Genomic DNA, 20,146 nt, shown 5'->3' with positions numbered 1-20,146 from the left:
CTCTGCTCAGGGTGACCAGCCTATGGTGAGAGAGGTTTTTACGCAGGGAACTGAGGTCCACTCACCTGCAGTCACTCAACCCTCTGCCACATTCACTCCTACATCGGCGGGGCTCCGCCCTCCAGAAGGTCAGTCCTTTTCTATTCCACCAGAGATGTGTGACATGATAGCCCAGTCGGTGGCTAGAGGCATTGAATCCGTCTTCTCACAAAGAGGTATTTTGGCTCCTTCTTCTGTGCCAGCTCCGTCCAGGCTTTCCTCAGGATCTCCTCCGCTCTTGACCCAGGAGGCTCCTGCTCCTTCCCGGTCTCCTTCTCATTCGCATCGCACTGACCAGTCCTTTATGGATGATGATGAGAATCTTGACTTCTGTCTTTCTGATGATGAGGAAGATCCCTCTTCCAGCAGTTCTCCTTCCACAGGACTCTTCTGTCAAGAGATGTTCAAGACTCTGCTGCACAAGGCCAAGGTCACAGCAAATATGGGTCTGACTCAGCCTCCATCGATGCCTGCTTCGGAGTCTTCTGATTCCAACGCCTGTCTTTTCACCGAATGTGTCGCCCAACAAGATGCAGTTCCTTCTCCTAAATTTTTTGTTGATACTGTTCAGCGTCAATGGTCACAGCCGGGTTCCATTTCCAACCCCAGTGGTTTGGATAAGAAATTGTACTCTGTGGAGCAAGAATTTGAATAGCTTTTGAAGCTCCCTGTCATTGATCCTCCCATGGCCAGCCTGACTTCCCCCAGCATCCTTCCATCCGATGCTGCTGAAGGTCTCCGCACGGAGGACAAACGGGCCGAAATATCAACACGTAAGACTCATTTGGCCTCTGCATGGGCCATCAAGTCGGCTACGGCGGCCTCCTTTTTCGCCAGGACCTCTCATCTGGCTTAAACAGATGCAAGCCAGAGCTTCCACAGAGGATACCCGTTTACGACAGGATATTAGCAAGATAGTTGCCGCCACTGAATACATGGCGGATGCGACACTCAATTCGACCAAGTTCGCCTCCCGCGCCATGGCTTCCAACATCGCTTCACGTCGCCTCCTTTGGCTCCATCACTGGCAAGCGGACATGAAGACCAAGTGGCGTTTGGCGTCCGCCCCCTTCAAAGGGGGGGCTCTGTTTGGTGAGGCATTAGATCCCGTGTTGGTGGAGGGCAGGGACAAGAAGGTCTTTCCCCTTTCATCCAGGCGATACGACAGAAGGTCTACCTTTCCGTATCGCAGGCAGTCCTTTCGTCCCACTGAACAGGGGTTTCAAGCCCCACAACGTGCGGGTCAATTCGGCCAGTCTTCCAACAGAACCCAAGACCGTTAACCCTACAGGGATTGTGGCCGTCACTTCCAGGGCAAACGCCCCTTCAGAGGATCTGGGTCTCGACACTATCGCAGAAGATAACACCGTATCTCATTCACATCCCATCGGTGGTCGGCTAGTGCACTTCGCTGATGTCTGGTGCTCCACAACCACAGACGCATGGGCCATTCAGACGGTGTCCATTGGGGTCACCTTAGAGTTTGTTTCTTCCCCCCACGCTGATTTATTCAATGTTCTATTCCCGTGGACCCTTCTAAGAGGGCCTCGATGGAAGCTGAGATTCTGCATCTTCTCTCCATTCAGGCCATTGAACCGGTCCCCACAGAACACCAGGGCTCTGGGTTCTATTCCATTCTGTTTCTTGTTCCAAAAAAGTCGGGGGGTTATAGGGCCATTTTGGACTTGAAGCGCCTGAATGTTCATATTCATTATAGGCGCTTTAATATGCATTCACTCCATTCCATACTGAGTGGCATTAGGTTGGGGGACTTCTTATCATCTATTGATCTCCGGGAGGCCTATTTACATGTTCCCGTTAGGCTTTCCCACAGGAGGTTTCTTAGGTTTTGTTACGGGCACGCCCATTATCAATACAGGGCCATGCCCTTTGGCCTTTTCTCAGCCCCCTGTATTTTTACTAAACTTTTAGACGTAGTGGCGGTACATTTGCGTTCCTTCCCTGTCAGACTGCAGTGCTATTTGGACGATATTCTTATTCAATCTCCCTCGTTTCAGCAGGCCCAGGAGGATGTTCGACTCACCATCGAAGCTCTACAACAACACAGTTTCACCATGAACTGGGAGAAGAGCCAACTAAGTCCCTCTACGGACTTAGTTCACCTGGGAGCCCGCATCGATACCTCGTTGGGTCAGGTATTTCTGTCGCAGGAATGGCGTCACAACATCAGGTCCACGATCAGACAGGTCAGGGCACTTCGCAGGGTTCCACTTCTCCGGCTCTCCCAGTTGCTGGGCCAGATGATTTCGTGCCTGTCAATCGTTCCCTGGGCAAGACTGCACTCGAGACCTCTTCAATGGCTTCTTCTGCCGAGCCAGAAGGCAGGCAACAGCAACTCGTCCATTCGGGTCAGGGTCCCTTCCAAGGTGCTCAACTCGTTGCTCTGGTGGATTTCTCCCGCCCTGGAGAAAGGGTCCCCCTTGCTCGAACCTCACCGCCTAGTGGTCACCACGGATGCCAGTCTGGTGGGTTGGGGGGCCCACTTCAACTCCCAGGTCGCTCAGGGACATTGGACGGCCAACGATCTCCGCAACGATATCAATTGGCTGGAGTTGAGGGCTGCCCATCTAGCTCTGTCACTTTCAGAGCCACCTGTCCGGACACCACGTTCTTCTTCGGACGGACAATGTCACGGCAAAAGGCCACGTGAATCGCCAGGGCAGCACCCATTCCAGGCTCCTCATGGACGAGGCCGCCCAGTTGGGTCTTTGGGCAGAGAGACACCTGCTCTCCTTGCAAGCAGAGCACATAGCGGGAATCCACAACACTCGCACGGACTGGCTCAGCCGCACCGACATCGATCCGGCAGAATGGCAGCTGCATCCCTCTCTATTTCTTCAACGCTTCAGCCCGCCAACAGTGGATCTATTCGCCACCCCGGCCAATGCTCAAGTAACCCGATTCATCTCCAGGTACTGGACACCAGGAGCAGAGGGCACCAACGCCCTACGCTGTCGGTGGCCTCCGGGTCGGCTTTACGCCTTTCCTCCCATTCCATTAATTCCGAGGGTCATTCGGAAGATATTGGAGGAGAGAGCGGAAGTCATCCTAATTGCTCCCTTCTGGCCCCGGAGAGCCTGGTTTGCGGACCTCAAGGACCTCTCCATTGCTCCTCCCTGGAGGATTCCACTGGACCAAGTTTCTCTGCGGCAGGAGGCTGTGGCTCATCTAGACCCCCAGTGGCTTCAGCTAGCCATCTGGCTATTGAAAGGGACCTACTAAAGCGAGAGCTTTATTCCGACGAGGTGATAGACATTCTCCTGGCATCTCGCAGAAGTTCCACCACTCGCATCTATGAGGCCACCTGGTCTGCGTTCCGTTGATGGTGTAATTCGGCCCACATCGATCCCACTCGGGCCTCCATCCCGCAGGTCTTGCAATTTCTACAAGTGGGCTTCAAGGCTGGTCTGGCGGTCAATACCCTCAGACGACAGGTGGCAGCCCTGTCAACTGTTCTTTCCTGCAAGGGCCACAAGTCCCTGTCACTTCATCCTCGTGTCAGGTGTTTTCTCCTAGGAGTAACCAACTTACGCCCACCCGTCCACAGATATCCTTCCTGGGACCTTGGCCTGGTCCTGCAAGCCCTTATGGACCCACCTTTCGAGCCTTTATCCACAGTTAGTCTAAAGTTTCTGTCCTTCAAAGTTGCCTTCTTAATTGCTATCACTTCTGCTCTCAGAATTTCCGAACTTGCCGCACTTTTGGTTCACAGGGATCTGTGTTCCTTTCACTCCGATCGAGTCATCCTTCATTTGGACCCCACCTTTCTCCCAAAGATCAATTCCCACTTCCACAGATTGGAGGAAGTTGTTCTTCCAGATTTCTGTCCCCATCCCGTCCACCGTTCTGAACGTTGCTGGCATAAGTTGGATGTTCGTCGAGCACTCCGTACATACATCTCCCGGACAGCTCCCCATCACAAGTCGGAATCCTTATTTGTCTCCTTTCAACCTACCTCACTCAGCTCCAGGGTTTCTTCGTCCACTATCGCCAGGTGGCTCAAGGCATGCATCACACTGGCCTACGAGCATAGACACAGCCAACTTCCTGGTTGTGTTACAGCACACTCAACTCGTAGTGCCGCCACCACTGCGGACTGGGCCACTTAGGCCCCTCTCCTCGAGATATGCCGGGCGGCTACCTGGGTATCTCCAAACTCATTCATCCGCCACTACAAGTTGGACAGATTTGCTTCAGCCTAGGCGGCCTTTGGTCGTAGGGTTCTTCAGCGCGTCCTCCCTGTGGAGGACAATTCCACCTCCTCTGTTTCTTCCCACCCGGGGGATATTTAGCTTGGGTATATCCCACTCAATGGACTCTCTAAGCAGCGCAAGGGAGAATGAACATTGGACTTACCTGAAGGTTCTTTCTCCTTGCGCTGCATGAGAGTCCATACCCGCCCTCTCTGTGTTTCCTGTTTGGGGTGTTTTTCCCTTTTTTTCCCTTATGTTTATGTCTCGCTCAGGATGTCAGTTTCTTCGGATTCGGACTTCATGTGGAACTGGGCTAAACAGGAAGAGGAGGTGTGTTTAGTCTAATTTCTTACTCAGTAAGAGGCCAATCGGATGAGGAACCTCCCACTCAATGGACTCTCACGCAGTGCAAGGAGAAAGAACCTTCAGGTAAGTCCAATGTTCATTTTACTGTTTCTTTGGGATAGTAGCCACAAGCACATGCAAAAGCCCATTTCTTAAAAATGAACCTTTAGGTTTTTATATTTAAGATACTCTACTGTTCTTTTTTATAAATGTGAACTGAAATATTACTACTGTTCATGGCAATAGTTTTCTTCAGAAATGATGAAGACCTAACTATTCCACAAGGCAATGAGAAAATGCTGCTCTGTAAAAGTAGATAAGCTCATTTGCATGCACCTTTCATTGGTAATTTGCTGGTTATCTAATAAGATCCCTAGGCAGCCAAGAGAAGCTTGCCACACACACACCATCCTTCCACCCAGGGGTGAAATGCTCCCGGTTCGGACCGGATCACCTGATCCAGTAGCAATGGCGGTGGGTGGTTCGGAGAACCGGTAGCAAAAATCCCTGGCCACCCCATGCCCAGCTGAGCCGCGTGATGCCCAGCTGAGCTGCGTGATCATCAGAGGTTTTTTTTTTTTACTTTTAAAAACATTTTTTCTTTGGCCGAAAAAATGCTTTTAAAAGTTAAAAAAAGGCCTCTGATGATCGCATGGCTCAGCTGGGATCGTCAGAGCCTTTTAAAAGCATTTTTTCTACAACCTCTTTGGCCGAAGAGGTTGTAGAAAAAATGCTTTTAAAAGTTAAAAAAAAAAAAAAGTTGGCCACGCCCACCCAGACACATTACCCCCCACCACCACCACCAAGCCACGCCCACAGAACCGGTAGTAACAAATTTTACATTTCACCACTGGTCCCCCAGCCCTATCTTCTAGGGGGGAAAGGAGGGGACGGGGGGGGCAGGATGAATAAAAACAGGCAATTCGGACAAAAGGAGAATTTGTAATTCTCGTGGCTGGGATCCCGAGGTAACCTGGTTTTAAACAATTCAGCAACTACTTAAAGCTCAGACCACAAAGGGGAGGGGTGCTGCCATTCTCCACTCTTATTGTTCCTCTGCATTTTATATTGTTGGGGGTGTTTTGGGGGGGAGGAGAAATACTATTATTCTGGTTCTCCTTCTTTAGAGAAACCAGCAATGCTCTTTTTTTAACAGTCTTGTAGTCACAATGACCACATTTTCTTGTGAATTAAATAAAGGACAAACTGAAAAAGGGGGGCAGATTTGACATCAATTTGTAAGGATTAAAAAAAATGAATTACTTTTATTTACGACTTTGTTTCTCAAAGGAAAAATTCAAGCACAAAAAAAAACTGGAGCAAAACTTTATAAAAACGAATAAAGAGTTGTTTTCTGAAATAACGGGCCATCCTTTAGAATGAAGGTCACTGCATCTTTAGCTGATGTTTGCTAAATTGTGGGGGGAAAGGATTTATTAACCTCTGTTCCTACTTATAAACCTCTTTGAAACATGCCATTCCCTGCAAATACAACTTTGCAAAAGTGCAGTGAAATTTTTAGCCTCTTTATCAGAGTTGGGAAGCGATAAAATTCAGCTGATTCAGATCCAGAGCCCTGGTCAAGTCTCAACATCTGTTCAACCTGGACAGCGCAAACAGACAAACACTAACAGCACCTGTGCCACGGTGTTGTTTGTTTTGTGTGCAATCTTTACAGAACCGAGCTGTTGAACCGAGGGCAGTTCACAAAACACACCCAGTATTAAAGCAGTTTTGCTTAGTTTGGGGGATACGTGTCTCATGAACCTAAACAACAGCAGCTGATAGACTAAATCTTAGCTCAACAAACCATAGCTTAGCCCGTGGTGGGAATGTGGTTTTTAAGGTCAGGAGAAAGACCAATCCAGAGATTAGATTTCACCCTTTCTGGGGTTCACAAACTTGCCGTCTCCCTCACCCCTCGAAGGTCAATCATTGTCCTCCCAACCATTTTCAACAAATGATACCAATTAAAAAAATGACATCACGACCCCCTCCCTTCCCCAATACCCATGGTTCACAGTTTCGGGAGGAGGAGCATGGGTTCAATTGCTGCAAGGATGGAGGAAGGGCCAACAGACCAAGTCAAAAAAGTCAAGATGGGGGCTGCTGAAATTCTGAAATTCTGCTGCTTTTTTTAAAAAACAACAACAATCTGCATGACAATAGAGTGACTTCCTAGACGGAAGGCTTTCTCAAACATAATGCAAACAGGGTCCATCTGTTTTATCATGGCCTTTTACGCAGGGGTGAAATCCAGCAGGTTCTGACAGGTTCTGGAGAACCGGTAGCGGAAATTTTGAGTAGTTCAGAGAACCGGCAAATACCACCTCTGGCTGGCCCCAGAGTGGGTAGGGAATGGAGATTTTGCAATAGCCTTCCCCTGCCACGCCCACCAAGCCACACCATGCCCACCAAGCCACGCCCACAGAACCGGTAGTAAAAAAAATTGGATTTCACCACTGCTTCCACCCCACCACCCACCACCCCACAAATCCCCAATTTCTGCTATTGGTGTTTTAGCTTGTTCTGTTTTCTTCCTAGCTGCATCCTTGGGGAACTGTTCACAAAGAAACCTGTTTTTCAAGCTAATCTTGAGTTGTCTCAGCTTGAACTAATCAGGTAAAGCATTCTGTGAGTGGTGGAAAGGAGATTGGGCACTGAAAGTAGTTTGTGTATTTTGCCTTGGCAGTGCCAGCAGTTGTGATAGTTGCTGGAATTGCCAGCAATTATATTAGGTCCAGATCAGATCTATGAACAATATATACCAACTGGTTGCTCATGTTAGAAATGTATATAGATGTTTTCTTATGAGAAAAATGCCTTTCTTGTGTTTGTTGAACGTATATAACTGTTTCTTATCTTCTGAGTCCCTGTCTCCAGCCTGTCAATCCATTGTTCAGCAGACAGGAACCCAGAATTCTATATGTGCAGCTTATTGTTAGCTATAATTTTGAACTGTGGTTCTAATGGTACTGTTAGAGGACTAGAAGCTGGCATTTAGGCTCCTTTTAAATCCCATACAAAGTTGGGGGAAAGGCAGAATCAGAAAAGAATAGCTATGCGGCTTATTTAGCTTGTCACATAACATCTACCTATTCCTCAGAAAATAGTGTTTCCAGTTTCATCAGCTGCAAAATCTTCCCTGGAACATCATTCTCTCCTCAAGTAACTTAATTGTTGTTGGGGATCTTTCTAAAATCTGAAACCCATTGCCTTGACACATTTTTATTATTCATATCCAGTTGTCATCTTTAGCTAATCTTAATCAACTCTGTGCTTGTCAGGACTTTCAGTTTGTACAAGGAAAGTTCTATTCTGTTGTATATGAATGGGGAGACATTTCTGCGTGCTCTGAATACCACAGAAAAATAGGCTGTTCCTTTAAATACTTAAGGTCACAGTACATATCTTCTGCATTTAGAGATCATTAATGGAAATTTCACTCCTGCTGCCCAAATTATATTTCATTTTCTCCCTGATGCCCTTTCTACTTCAATTGTAAAGACCATGCCAATAGCTATTTATAAAACCTTTGTGATATTTAAAATAAAATTGGAGTTTAACTAGACAGAACTGAAAATCATCATTTATGTATACTCTTTGTGTATTTACTCTTTAATATTTAGCAGCTAGATTTTTCTCTTACCTTTAAAGTGAAAAAAATCCTGGTTAAAAGTTAAATCAATCATGATAGTTCTTCAAATAGGAAAGTCCTGAGTGATTGTATATAGTTAATCATGTGCCTAATCTTCATAAAGTTTATGAAAATTGCTTTTTTCTGTTCATGCTTTAGTCTATTATTATCATCATCATCATCATTATGTTATCCTGCCATTTATTTATTTATTTATTGATTGATTGATTGATTGATTGATTGATTGATTTGATTTGATTTGATTTGATTTGATTTGATTTGATTTGATTTGATTTGATTTCTATACCGCCCTACTCCCGAAGGACTCAGGGCGGTGCACAGCCAAACAATAAAAACATACATATAAAATTTAAAAGTAGAATAAAATCAAATTAAATAATTTTGGCCCCGACAAATTTAAAACCCCAATCTATTTAAAACCAATTTTAAAATTGAATATATAAAATACTAAAAAATATTTTAAAATTAAAAATCTTCTATAAAAGAGGGAGAAAATTAGGCCAGGCCCGCCTGGTGAAATAATAAGGTCTTTAAAGCGCGGCGGAAGGTGCGCAGATCCGGGATCCTCCGTATCTCTGGGGGGAGCTCGTTCCAGATAGTAGGTGCCCCCACAGAGAAGGCTCTCTCCCTGGGGGCCACCAGTCGGCATTGTTTGGCCGACGGCACCCGGAGGAGCCCCTCTCTATGGGAGCGTATCGGCCGGTGGGAGGCTATTGGTGGTAGTAGGCGGTCCCGCAAGTACCCAGGTCCTAAGCCATGGAGCGCTTTAAAGGTGGTAACCAAAACCTTGAAGCGCACCCGGAAGACCACCGGGAGCCAGTGCAGCTCGCACAGGAGAGGTGTTACATGGGAGCGCCATGTCGCTCCCATTACCACCCGCATGGCCGCACTCTGCACCAGTTGGAGCCTCCGGGTGCTCCTCAAGGGGAGCCCCATGTAGAGAGTGTTGCAATAGTCCAGGCGGGAGGTCTTTTAAAATATATTTTGGTCTACTCAAGGCAGCGAACATGCCTAACACTCCTGCCTTCTATTTTCCCCACAGTTACAACCTTGTGAGGTGGGTTGGGCTGAGAGAGAGTGACAGGCCCAAAGTCATCCAGCTGGCTTTCATGCCTAAGGGAGGCCTAGGACTTACAGTGTCCTAGTTTCTAGGGCAGCACCTTAATCACTACTCTAAACTTTCTTATAAAGTTATCCATCTTCTCTCCACATTGCAGGTTATCAAGCAGTGGTGGAAAATGATACATGCATATGTTGATATATGTGATTACTGCACTATTTGGTGTTAGAGTTGGGTGAATAATTTGAAAATAACCAAAGAACTGAGTGATTTTAATTCAAGTATTATGTTTATTGAGAGATTCAAAACAGTGCTTACATTTCCTTTCAGCCGTCTTTGTGGGAGCCCCTGTCCAGCTGTATGGCCAGATGTCATCAAACTCCCCTACTTCAACACCATGAAACCAAAGAAGCAATATCGTAGGCGCCTACGGGAGGAGTTTTCCTTGTAAGCTTGTGTAGTGCTCTTTGGGTGAGAGCATAGCATGGTGTGCAGCTTGGGATCCTCTCTTTCAGGAAATAGGTTAAGATAGACTTTTGGGGAACAACCTTTTTTTAATAATATAATGTTAATTTAATTTTTATAAATAACTCAAAGTGGCAAACATATCTAATACTCCTTCCTCACCCTGTTTGCCCCACAACAACTCTGTCAGGTAGGCTGGACTGAGAAAGAATGACAGGCCCAAATCACCCAGCTAGTTTTCATGCCTAAAGTGGGACTAGGACTCACAGTCTCCTGGTTTCTAGCCTGGTGTCTTAACCACTAGACCAACTTTTGAGGATGGGAAAGAGAAGGGTGAAATTGTTGGCAGCTATGTCTTATGTATGTTTATTGCAGTTTTAGATGACTTTATTGGCTCAATGTGTGCTGTTAATTGTACTGGACTATGAACTTCAATACCTGTGAACTTCTAGGGTTCGTAAAACATTAATGGGCATAAAGTCACAGAATTTAAGTGACTTCTACATCTACTGGAAGTGAATGGAGTTATTTGGTTAGTCAGCAAAGGAAGAGCATTAGACCTCTGAACATCATGGTGATCCATGTCCCAAGACAGTAGGCTTTCAGCAGGAAAGAAATGAGCAAATCCATAAATGTGGCTCATTTAGCAGTGATTTAATCCTAAAGTTAAGAGCTGTGGTGGCGCAGTGGTTAGAATGCAGTATTATAGGCTAATTCTGCCAGCTGCCAGCAGTTCGATTCTCACTGGCTCAAGGTTGACTCAGCCTTCCATCCTTCCAAGGTCAGTAAAATGAGGACCCAGATTTTGGGGGGCAATATGCTTTAAACCACTTAGAGAGGGCTGTAAAAGCACTATGAAGCAGTATATAAGTCTAAGTGTTATTGCTATTGTTGCTGATACCAGATTTTGAGATCATCGCATCCTTTCTTCTAGAGCTGGTGCACTTGATTGGTTTTTACATGAATATATGGAAATGACTAATATGAAATCATACTTATCCATATAATCCAGAAATATCTGCTTTGACTAGTAGCAGTTCTTCAGACAAACATTTACCCCAAGGGCCCAGGGGAGGGGTGGGGGAGTGGCGGTGATTATTAGGGAGAGTCTTTGTCCGAGGGAGACCACTGTTCCTCAGATAGCCGGATGTGAGTCCCTCTTTGTGAAGTGGGGCCGTGGGGTGCAGATGGGTTTGCTGACTGCGTACCTGGCTCCCTGCCACATGGCAGCAACCCTACCCGAGCTACTCGACGTCATCGCCGGGGTGGCGGTGGATACCCCCAGACTTATTGTCATGGGGGATTTCAACCTTCCATCCGCGGGTGAGACGTCAGAGGTGGCTCGGGAGTTCATGGCTTCCATGACGGCCATGGACCTGACCCAGTTAGTTCAAGGCCCCACTCACATAGGAGGACACACTCTGGACTTGATTTTTATCTCTGGTCAGTGGCTGAATGATCTTGGTAGAGGGGACTTAGACATTAAACCCTTGTCATGGACAGATCATTCGCTCCTTCACTTGGACTTTCCTACCGCTTGCCCCCGCCGCAGGGAGACGGAACCGACTAAATGGTTCCGTCCCAGGCGCCTGATGGATCCAGAAAGGTTCCTGACGGAGCTTGGGCCATTCCCTGAGACCCTGACACACGACTCGACTGAAGAGCTGGTGGCCGCCTGGGAGAGTGCAGCCGCCGGAGCTTTGGATCGTGTCGTGCCTTTGCGGCCTCTGACCCAATGCCGATCTCAATTGGCTCCTTGGTTCTCTGAGGAGCTGAGAGAGATGAAGCGTCGGAAAAGACGCCTAGAGAGCATTTGGAGGACTAGTCAATCCGATTCCGACCGGACACAGGTGAGGTCTTATATCAAGACCTACCTAGTGGCGATAAAAGCGGCGAAATCTAACCATTTTTCCACTCTTATCGCATCTGCAGAGAACCGCCCAGCCGCCCTGTTTAGGGTGACCCACTCCCTTCTTCGGGGGGGAGTGCGGGAGGATCCCTTGCAGGGTCGAGCTGAGGATTTTGTGCAATTCCTGCACGATAAAGTCGCTCGGATTCGGGAAGGCTTGGACTCCGACTGGGCGAGTCCGGGGGAGGAGACGAGGGTAGGTCTTGAGAATATTATCTGGGAGGAGTTTGATCCTGTGGCTCCCGAGGATGTGGACAGGGTTCTGGGTAGGATTAGTGCCGCCACATGTTTATTGGACCCGTGTCCCTCCTGGTTGGTACTGGCCTCCCGGGAGGTTACACGAGGCTGGCTCCAGGGGATTATAACTGCTTCTCTGAGTGAGGGTGCCTTTCCCGCCGCCTTGAAAGAGGCGGTGGTGAGGCCCCTCCTCAAGAAGCCTTCCCTGGACCCGGCTGAATTAGCCAACTACCGTCCGGTCTCCAACCTTCGTTTTGTGGCGAAGGTTGTTGAGAGTGTGGTGGCACGACAGCTGCCCAGGCACCTGGATGAAGCTATCTATCTAGACCCGTACCAGTCGGGCTTCAGGCAGGGGCACAGCACAGAAACGGCATTGGTCGCGTTGGTGGATGATCTCTGGAGGGCTCGGGACAGGGGTTGCTCCTCTGTCCTAGTCCTATTAGATCTCTCAGCGGCTTTTGATACCATCGACCATGGTATCATGCTGCAGCGGTTGAGAGGGTTAGGAGTAGGGGGCACCGTTTTGCGGTGGTTCTCTTCCTTCCTCTCCGGCCGCTCGCAGTTTGTGTTGGCAGGGGGGCAGAGGTCGACCTCGAGGCATCTCGCATGGGGAGTGCCACAAGGGTCGGTCCTCTCGCCTCTTCTGTTCAACATTTATGTGAAGCCGCTGGGTGAGATCATCCGTGGTTTTGGGGTGAAGTGTCACCTGTACGCTGATGATACTCAGCTGTACATCTCCACCCCAGACCACCCCAACGATGCCCTTGATGTGATGTCTCGCTGCCTGGAGGCCGTACGGGCCTGGATGGGGAGGAACAGGCTCAGACTCAACCCATCCAAGACCGAGTGGCTGTGGTTGCCGGCGTCCCGATATAGTCAGCAGGTGCCATCGCTGACTATTGGGGGTGAATCCCTGCCCCCCACAGAGAGGGCTCGCAATCTGGGTGTCCTCCTGGACGCACGGCTGTCTTTAGAAGAGCATATGACGGCCGTGGCCAGGGGGGCCTTTTATCAGGTTCGCCTGATCCGCCAGTTGCAGCCCTTTCTGGACCGGGATGCCTTGCGCACGGTCACTCATGCCCTTGTCACCTCCCGGCTGGACTATTGTAATGCTCTCTACATGGGGCTCCCCTTGAAGAGCACTCGGAGGCTCCAACTGGTCCAGAATGCGGCCGCGCGGGTGGTTATGGGTGCAACCCGCTGTGCCCGCGTGACACCCCTCCTGCGCGAGCTGCACTGGCTTCCGGTGGTCTTCCGGGTGCGATTCAAGGTGTTGGTTACCACCTTTAAAGCGCTCCATGGCACAGGACCCGGGTACCTTCAAGACCGTCTTCTGCCACCAATAGCCTCCCACCGACCAGTTCGTTCCCACAGAGAGGGTCTCCTCAGGGTGCCATCAGCCAAGTTATGTCGGCTGGCGACACCCAGGGGGAGGGCCTTCTCTGTGGGAGCCCCAGCCCTGTGGAATGAACTGCCCCCGGAAATACGCAAGATCTCTGACCTCCGGGTGTTCCGCTGCGCATTGAAGACCTTGTTGTTCCGCCAGGCAGGGCTGTCAATATAATAATTTTAAATTGGGGTATTTTAAATTTTAGAGTTTTTAAAGCAGCCAAATCTATTTAATTATTTTAATTTTTAATTATTGTTGTGTCTTGTGTTTTAAACTGGCTGTACACCGCCCTGAGTCCTTCGGGAGAAGGGCGGTATAGAAATAAAATTATTATTATTATTATTATTATTATGATTGATAATTATAAACACATGGGTTTGAAGCACAAATTGCCAGATGCTTGCAAGTATCAAATTGCAGTATGAAAGACGGACGTGTATCTATGTTCGGTGAATAGTTTCCATGTCCTTGCATAATGCAAATAAGGACTACATTTGTGTTCCCATGTTCTCTGAAGCACATTTTAGAGACTGATACTGAAGTATTACATGGCCCTATTGTTCATAGTTGGAAAGGGCTACGGAGGCACAAAATATATAGTTGTGTGCTACAAGTTGGCTATGCCTCATAAAAAGTATGCAGTTGCCTTAAATATTTGAAAATTATATTAAATAGCAGTGCTGATTATTGTGGGGACTGTGGGCTCCCCCCGCCCATATTTTTTCTCCTCTTCCAGTATTCCTTCTGCTGCCCTCGACCTGTTAGACAATATGCTAACACTTGACCCCAGCAAACGATGTACAGCAGAGCAAGCATTGCAGAGTGATTTCCTGAAGGATGTTGATATCAGCAAGATGGATCCTCCAGAGTAAGTATCCCACTCTCTAAGAAGGAAACATTGAGGAATGAAATACCTAGTCTTTTAGATGTGCTCTTCATATATCTACAGTACATGTGGTAGATTGGTTGGATTCATAGCAGGGCAGATATGTTAGCTTCACTCATAAAAATATATGCCTTTAGAATCACTGCTTGCACAATTAGGAAGGAGGCATGTTCATAAATATACTAGCATAAATAAATGCAGAAGGTTCAAGGAACTTAGTCAACCTGCATGTCACAGGGAAAAGGAACCCCACCCTTGGTTTACAAAGTACCATATTTTTCGGAGTATAAAACGCACTCCCCCCCCCCCCAGAAGAGGGTGGAAATGTTGGTGCGTCTTATACACCAAATACAGCCATTTTTGGCCTCCCAAAGCCCCACCCCGCTCGTCCCATTTTGGGGAAAAACGGGCCCATTTTTCGCAAAACCGGGGTGCACAGAGGGTTTGGGAGGCCTGCAGAGTGCTCCTGGGGGCTGGGGAGGGCAAAAACGGGCGTTTTTGCCCTCCCCCAGCCCCCAGGAGCACTCTGCAGGCCTCCCAAACCCTCTGTGTGCCCCGTTTTTGCGAAAAACGGCATTTTTGCCCTCCCCCAGTCCCCAGGAGCACTCTGCAGGCCTCCCAAACCCTCTGCGTGCCCCATTTTTTGTCAAAATGGGCTCATTTTTTGCCCGTTTTTCTCAAAAACGGGGGTGCTTTTGCCCTCCCCCAGCCCCCAGGAGCACTCTGCAGGCCTCCCAAACACAGAGGGTTTGGGAGGCCTGCAGAGTGCTCCTGAGGGCCGGGGAGGGCAAAAACCTTTTTTTTCTTACCTCTTCGAAATCTTGGTGCGTCTTATACACCGGTGCATTTTATAGTCTGAAAAATACGGTACTTTAAATTTGGAGGATGTGAGTGGCTTAGAATTATCTTCCTAGTACATGCAAAGATGATGCTGACCATCTCCTCTATTCCTGTAATACATATACACACAACCACCCCCACCCCCTTTTTTTTGGTCAAGGCCATATGGAATGTGTGGAAGCTACAGGTAGATGAGGCAAGGAGAGAATTGTTTGATCAAAGAAAACAATAGGCATGTCCAGATTACAGACCACATTTTCTTGCAATTCTAAATTTTATTTACTGAAATGGCCCAATGATATATATGTCTTAAGCTTCGCAAAAGGCAGTAGTGCAATTCTTGCATCCTCTATATGCCTTTAAACCCTTTTGTGATGTTTAAGACAAACTTTAGTCCTCCTCTGAGTCATTCACTCACCCCAAATGACATCCTTTTTGGACTTATATAAGAGTTGCTAAAACATGGGGAAGAAGAGAAGTTTTGCTTTGAACTATTAGGGTAAACATCATCTGTGGGGAGAGAAATACCAGTAATCTAATATTAGAATTTTACGTTTGATTGTCTACCCTTGTCACTATTGTCTCTAATGTTTGTGTGTTGTCTTTCTAGCCTTCCTCATTGGCAGGATTGTCATGAACTGTGGAGCAAGAAACGTCGGCGGCAACGGCAAAGTGGGATTGTGGTGGAGGAACTCCCCATGGCAAAGGTTTCCCAAAAGGACATAGCCTCTGTAATAAGCACTGATGCCATCCAGAATCATAGCAGCCCAGTACCCCCACAGCCTGCTCAGATCAAAACACAACCTGGTTCTGGACACTCATTTGGTTAGTGCATAGCCTAGGAAAATCCTTCAAGCTTTAATCAAGTAGCAGAACCTCTTGCTTCCCTAAATACTTGGGAAGTTAATTAAATGGAAGTAACTATTTTGAAAGGAGCTATGCACCACAGCAAGGAAAAAAGATAATCCTATTGCAAATGTTAAATTTATATACTTATATCACAGCTTAAATTAATTTGTTCCCAGATGGCTTTCAAGAAAATCAAATCATAAGAAACCCAGCATAAAAACTGGTATAATAATCTTTTATTATTATAACTTTAAGTTAAAACAGGAGGTTACAATTAAAATACTGAATTTGGAGGGGAGGGAATTGGAGTAGGACCTGGCAAATCATTCTGAGAGGGAAGTCTATAAATTGGCCAATCTGCAAACTACCTGACTTCAGATCCTGGGACACTACAACTTCATTTCAGATCTTGGAGGCACTAACTCCTCATTTGAAATTTAGTGGTATTGTCACCTTGTTTTAAATCCAGAGATGAATCTCCACAGATTATTTCAATGCATTCAGGTTAATATGGGAATTGCATTTGTTCAGGTACCTGGGTGCCAAGACATTGTAGGGCTTTTAAGCTACGCACCAACACTTTTAGATATACTTAGAATAGTAACAGGTGTGTTACTATTTTTTATTTTTTTATTATGTTTTCTCAACATGAATAAAATGCAAAACAAAACAGAAAAACATACATACATACAAAACAAAATTGTGTACAAAAAAGAGAAAAAAATGACCCAAACATCAAATAAGTCTAACATCATTAGACTACATCTGTCAGACCTGCCCATACTGACACAGGTTTATTGCCCATTTGTTCACACACACCCATGCCCCTTCCCCCCTAGCCTTTGATGGCAGGATGCCAGAGAAGTGCTAAGCCGAATATGACAGACCTGACATGCTGCCCCCTTTGACAGAGATGTTAGTCCTGCAGAGGAAGCAAAAGGGAGAGACACATAAAATACATAATTAGTTGGATGGTCATCTAGGTTTATCAGGATATTGTTGTGGAATTTTTTAAGCAGTTTGGACACCTTAATGTGTTTGGAGTCAACCCATTCAATTTCTGAAGAAGGGAAGTCCTTCCAAGCCACTAAATACTGGGTTTTTCCTCTGTATTTGCGAGAGTCTAATATCTTCTTAACCTCAAAATGTTGCTCTCCTTTGATCATGATAGGCTGAGGAGGCGGTTGTGGTTTCGGGCATAGGGAGGAAGTGATTTCTGGTTTCAGGAGACTGCAGTGGAAGATTGGATGAATGCGCCTTAAGGGTTTTTGGTAGTTCGAGCTCAACAGTCACTGGATTAATAAGCCTTTTGATAGGGAAAGGACCAACATACTTTGGACCCAGTTTTTTGGAAGGTTGTCTAGACTGCAAAAAGCTGGTAGATAAATAGACCCTGTCTCCAACTTTAAAGTTTTTCAGTTTCACACACTTTTTGTTGGCTTGCTTTTTATATGTCTCCCTCACTTCCTCTAGAGCTTTCCTTACTACTGGCCAGGTATTCTGTAGTTGTGTGATCCACTCCTTCAAGGAGGCGGTTGCTGGGGTGGCCTGGGGTAGTTCGGGGATAGATACAAAGTCCTGCCCCATGGCCACCTTAAAAGTGGTAAACCCAGTGCTGCTGTGTACTGAGTTGTAAGTGACCTCAGTGAATGGAAGGAGGTCCAGTTGTCTTGATAATTAATGTAACATCTGAGGTATTGTTCCAGGACCCTGTTCATACATTCACAGGCTCCATTCATTTCCAGATGGTATGAGGCACTAAGCCCCTGAGTTGTCCCCCAAAATTTTAAAAACTCTTGCCAAAACCACGAAGTGAATTGAACTCTGCAGTCCAAGATTATCCTTTCTATGGCTCCATGCAATCTATAAATATTAACAGTTTGGCCAGGGTGTTTTCAGAGGGGACTTTTTGTAGGGCACAAAGTGCACTTGTTTGGAGAACAAGTCTGTTATAACCCAAATTACGTTGTTCCTGGAACTCTCGGGCAACTCTATAATGAAGTCCATTGAGACATTTTTCCATGGGGCATCGGGCTCCGCTACTGGCTGCAGGAGTCCTGGTGTTTTCCCTTGTTGTCTTTTAGCAGATGCATAGATAGGACAGCTAGCTACATAGCTTTCTATGTCTTTTTTCAATGACTGCCACCAGAATTGTTGTCTAATTTAGGTGCAAGGTTTTTACAAAGCCAAAATGTCCTGCTGCTTTAGAATCATGGCTTTTCTGCAAGACCATCAGTCGTTGACTTTCAGGGACATATAGTTTTGCTCCCACCCAGGCTAAACCGTCCTGTATCGTACACTCACCCTTATGGGCTTGAAACCATTTGTCCTCTAGTGCTGCCTTCAGGGCAGCCCTAACATCCTCAACTACTTGGGATTTTAACATGGCTTGTGCTCTAGTGGTGACTGGAGCCGCTAATTGGTGGGACGGGAGGACTGGTCTGATCACTTCTGGCTTTGAGCTGCTATATTGTGGCATTCTAGCCAAGGCATCTGCTAAGAAATTTTTCCCCCCAGAAGATATTTCAGGGTGAAATTGAATCAGTTAAAATACTGAGCCCAGCGGACCTGTTTGGGTGACAACTTGCAGGGGGTGGGGGGGGTTGAGAGCCTCTATATTTTTATGGTCAGTCCACGCCTCAAAAGGTGTTTTACTCTCTTCTAAGAAATGTCTCCCAATTTAGGAGTGCTCAGTGTACCGCATATGCCTTCTTTTCCCAGACCACCCACCTGTGCTCAGCTTTGGTGAGTTTTTGTAAGTATACACACATGGCTGTAGAGCCCTTGCTCATTCTTTTGTAAGAGTACTGTCCCCACTGCCACATCTGCCTGGATGACAAAGGGGGCATTGGGGTCTGCGTGTTTCAGCACCGGCTCTGCCGTGAACAGGTGCTTAAGTTTTTCTAATGCCGCTTGGCATTCCATTGTCCATTTCAGCAGCTGGCTAGGCTTGGGTTTTCCCTCCCCTTTTCTCTTTAGCAGATTGGTGATAGGGATGTCATCTACATCTATCTATCTATCACTATCATCTATTGATCCATCATCTATCTATCTATCTATCTATCTATCTATCTATCTACCTACCTACCTACCTACCTACCTACCTACCTACCTACCTACCTATCTATCTATCTATCTATCTATCTATCTATCTATCTATCTATCTATCTATCGTCTCTCTACCTGTCATCCATCTATCTATAGCTATGTATCCCTGTTATCTACATCAATCTATCAATCAATCTATCTATCTATCTAGTCAATTTTACTCCGGTGGAATTTGCATTTTGACAGCTTGGCATACAGTTGGGCTGCACAGAGCTTTTTCAGCACAGCCCTGACCAGATTTACATGTTCTGCCATAGTCTCAGTATAGATTAGAATGCCATCCCCAGGTAAACTAGCACTCCCTTGTATAGATGCTCATGCAGCACTTTGTTTATCAGCTGCATGAACACACCAGGGGCCCCTTGTAGTCCGAAAGGGAGGACCCAGAACTGGAAACATCCTAAGTGGCAATTAAAAGCTGTCTTTCACTTGTCGCCCTGTTTGAACCTAACCCAGTAATACTGTATGTTTCTCACAAGTTGTTTGGTAAAGAATTTCCCCATTGCCAAATGGGCTAACATCCTTCATTAGGGGTAGCGGGTAGGCATTTTCAACGCAAAAAGCATTTAACCCGCAATAGTCAATGTATAGATGAAGGGACCCATCCTTCTTTTCCCTGAATAGTACCGGAGCAGCCACCCTCAGTCTGGCAGGCTGGATGAAGTTGCATGTCAGGTTTTAGTATATGAAGGTTCATAATTCCTCTAATTCCCTAGAGCAGTGGTTCTCAACCTTCCTAATGTCGCAACCCTTTAATACAGTTCCTCATGTTGTGGTGACCCCCAACCAGGGGTGGGTTCTAAAATTTTTTACTACCGGTTCTGTGGGCGTGGCTTATTTTGTGGGCGTGGCTTGGAAGTCATGTGACTGGGTGGGTGTGGCTAGCTGGTCATGTGACCGGGTGGCCATGGCTATGTGTATAGGGACTACTCAGAGGGCTGAAAAAAGTCATTTCTGACAGGACCTCGCACTTTTGACTGGTCCTCACACTTATGACCATCCTCACATTTATGCCCATGCAGCATTCTTAACAACCATGTCACTCATTTCACAACTGCTTCTCTTCACCATGGTGACAAGATAGGGCAAAAAACGTAAAATGTGAGGACAGTCGTAAATTCAAGGACTGGTCAAAAGTGCGAGGAC

At 46.7% G+C, this 20,146-nt stretch overlaps 1 protein-coding gene across 4 annotated transcripts in view; it reads left to right on the top strand.

Moving 5' to 3' along the window:
- Positions 1–20,146, top strand: part of CDK12 (cyclin dependent kinase 12) — a 170,808-nt gene that overhangs the window by 129,655 nt on the left and 21,007 nt on the right. For 3 of the 4 annotated variants that reach the window (XM_070944430.1, XM_070944429.1, XM_070944428.1), the window contains exons 9-12: positions 7,143–7,220; positions 9,647–9,763; positions 14,054–14,185; positions 15,654–15,868. In XM_070944430.1, coding sequence (XP_070800531.1) covers positions 7,143–7,220; positions 9,647–9,763; positions 14,054–14,185; positions 15,654–15,868 — 542 coding nt within the window. The remainder of the gene's footprint in view (positions 1–7,142; positions 7,221–9,646; positions 9,764–14,053; positions 14,186–15,653; positions 15,869–20,146) is intronic. The other variant, XM_070944431.1, reaches the window with a different exon arrangement.

Source organism: Pituophis catenifer, unplaced genomic scaffold (genome assembly GCF_029215685.1).
Source record: "Pituophis catenifer annectens isolate HBS135680 unplaced genomic scaffold, rPitCat1.0.hap2 SCAF_5, whole genome shotgun sequence".
NCBI lineage: Eukaryota > Metazoa > Chordata > Lepidosauria > Squamata > Colubridae > Pituophis > Pituophis catenifer.
Note: the sequence above shows the minus strand (reverse complement) of the source record. Positions and strands in the feature narration are given on the sequence as shown.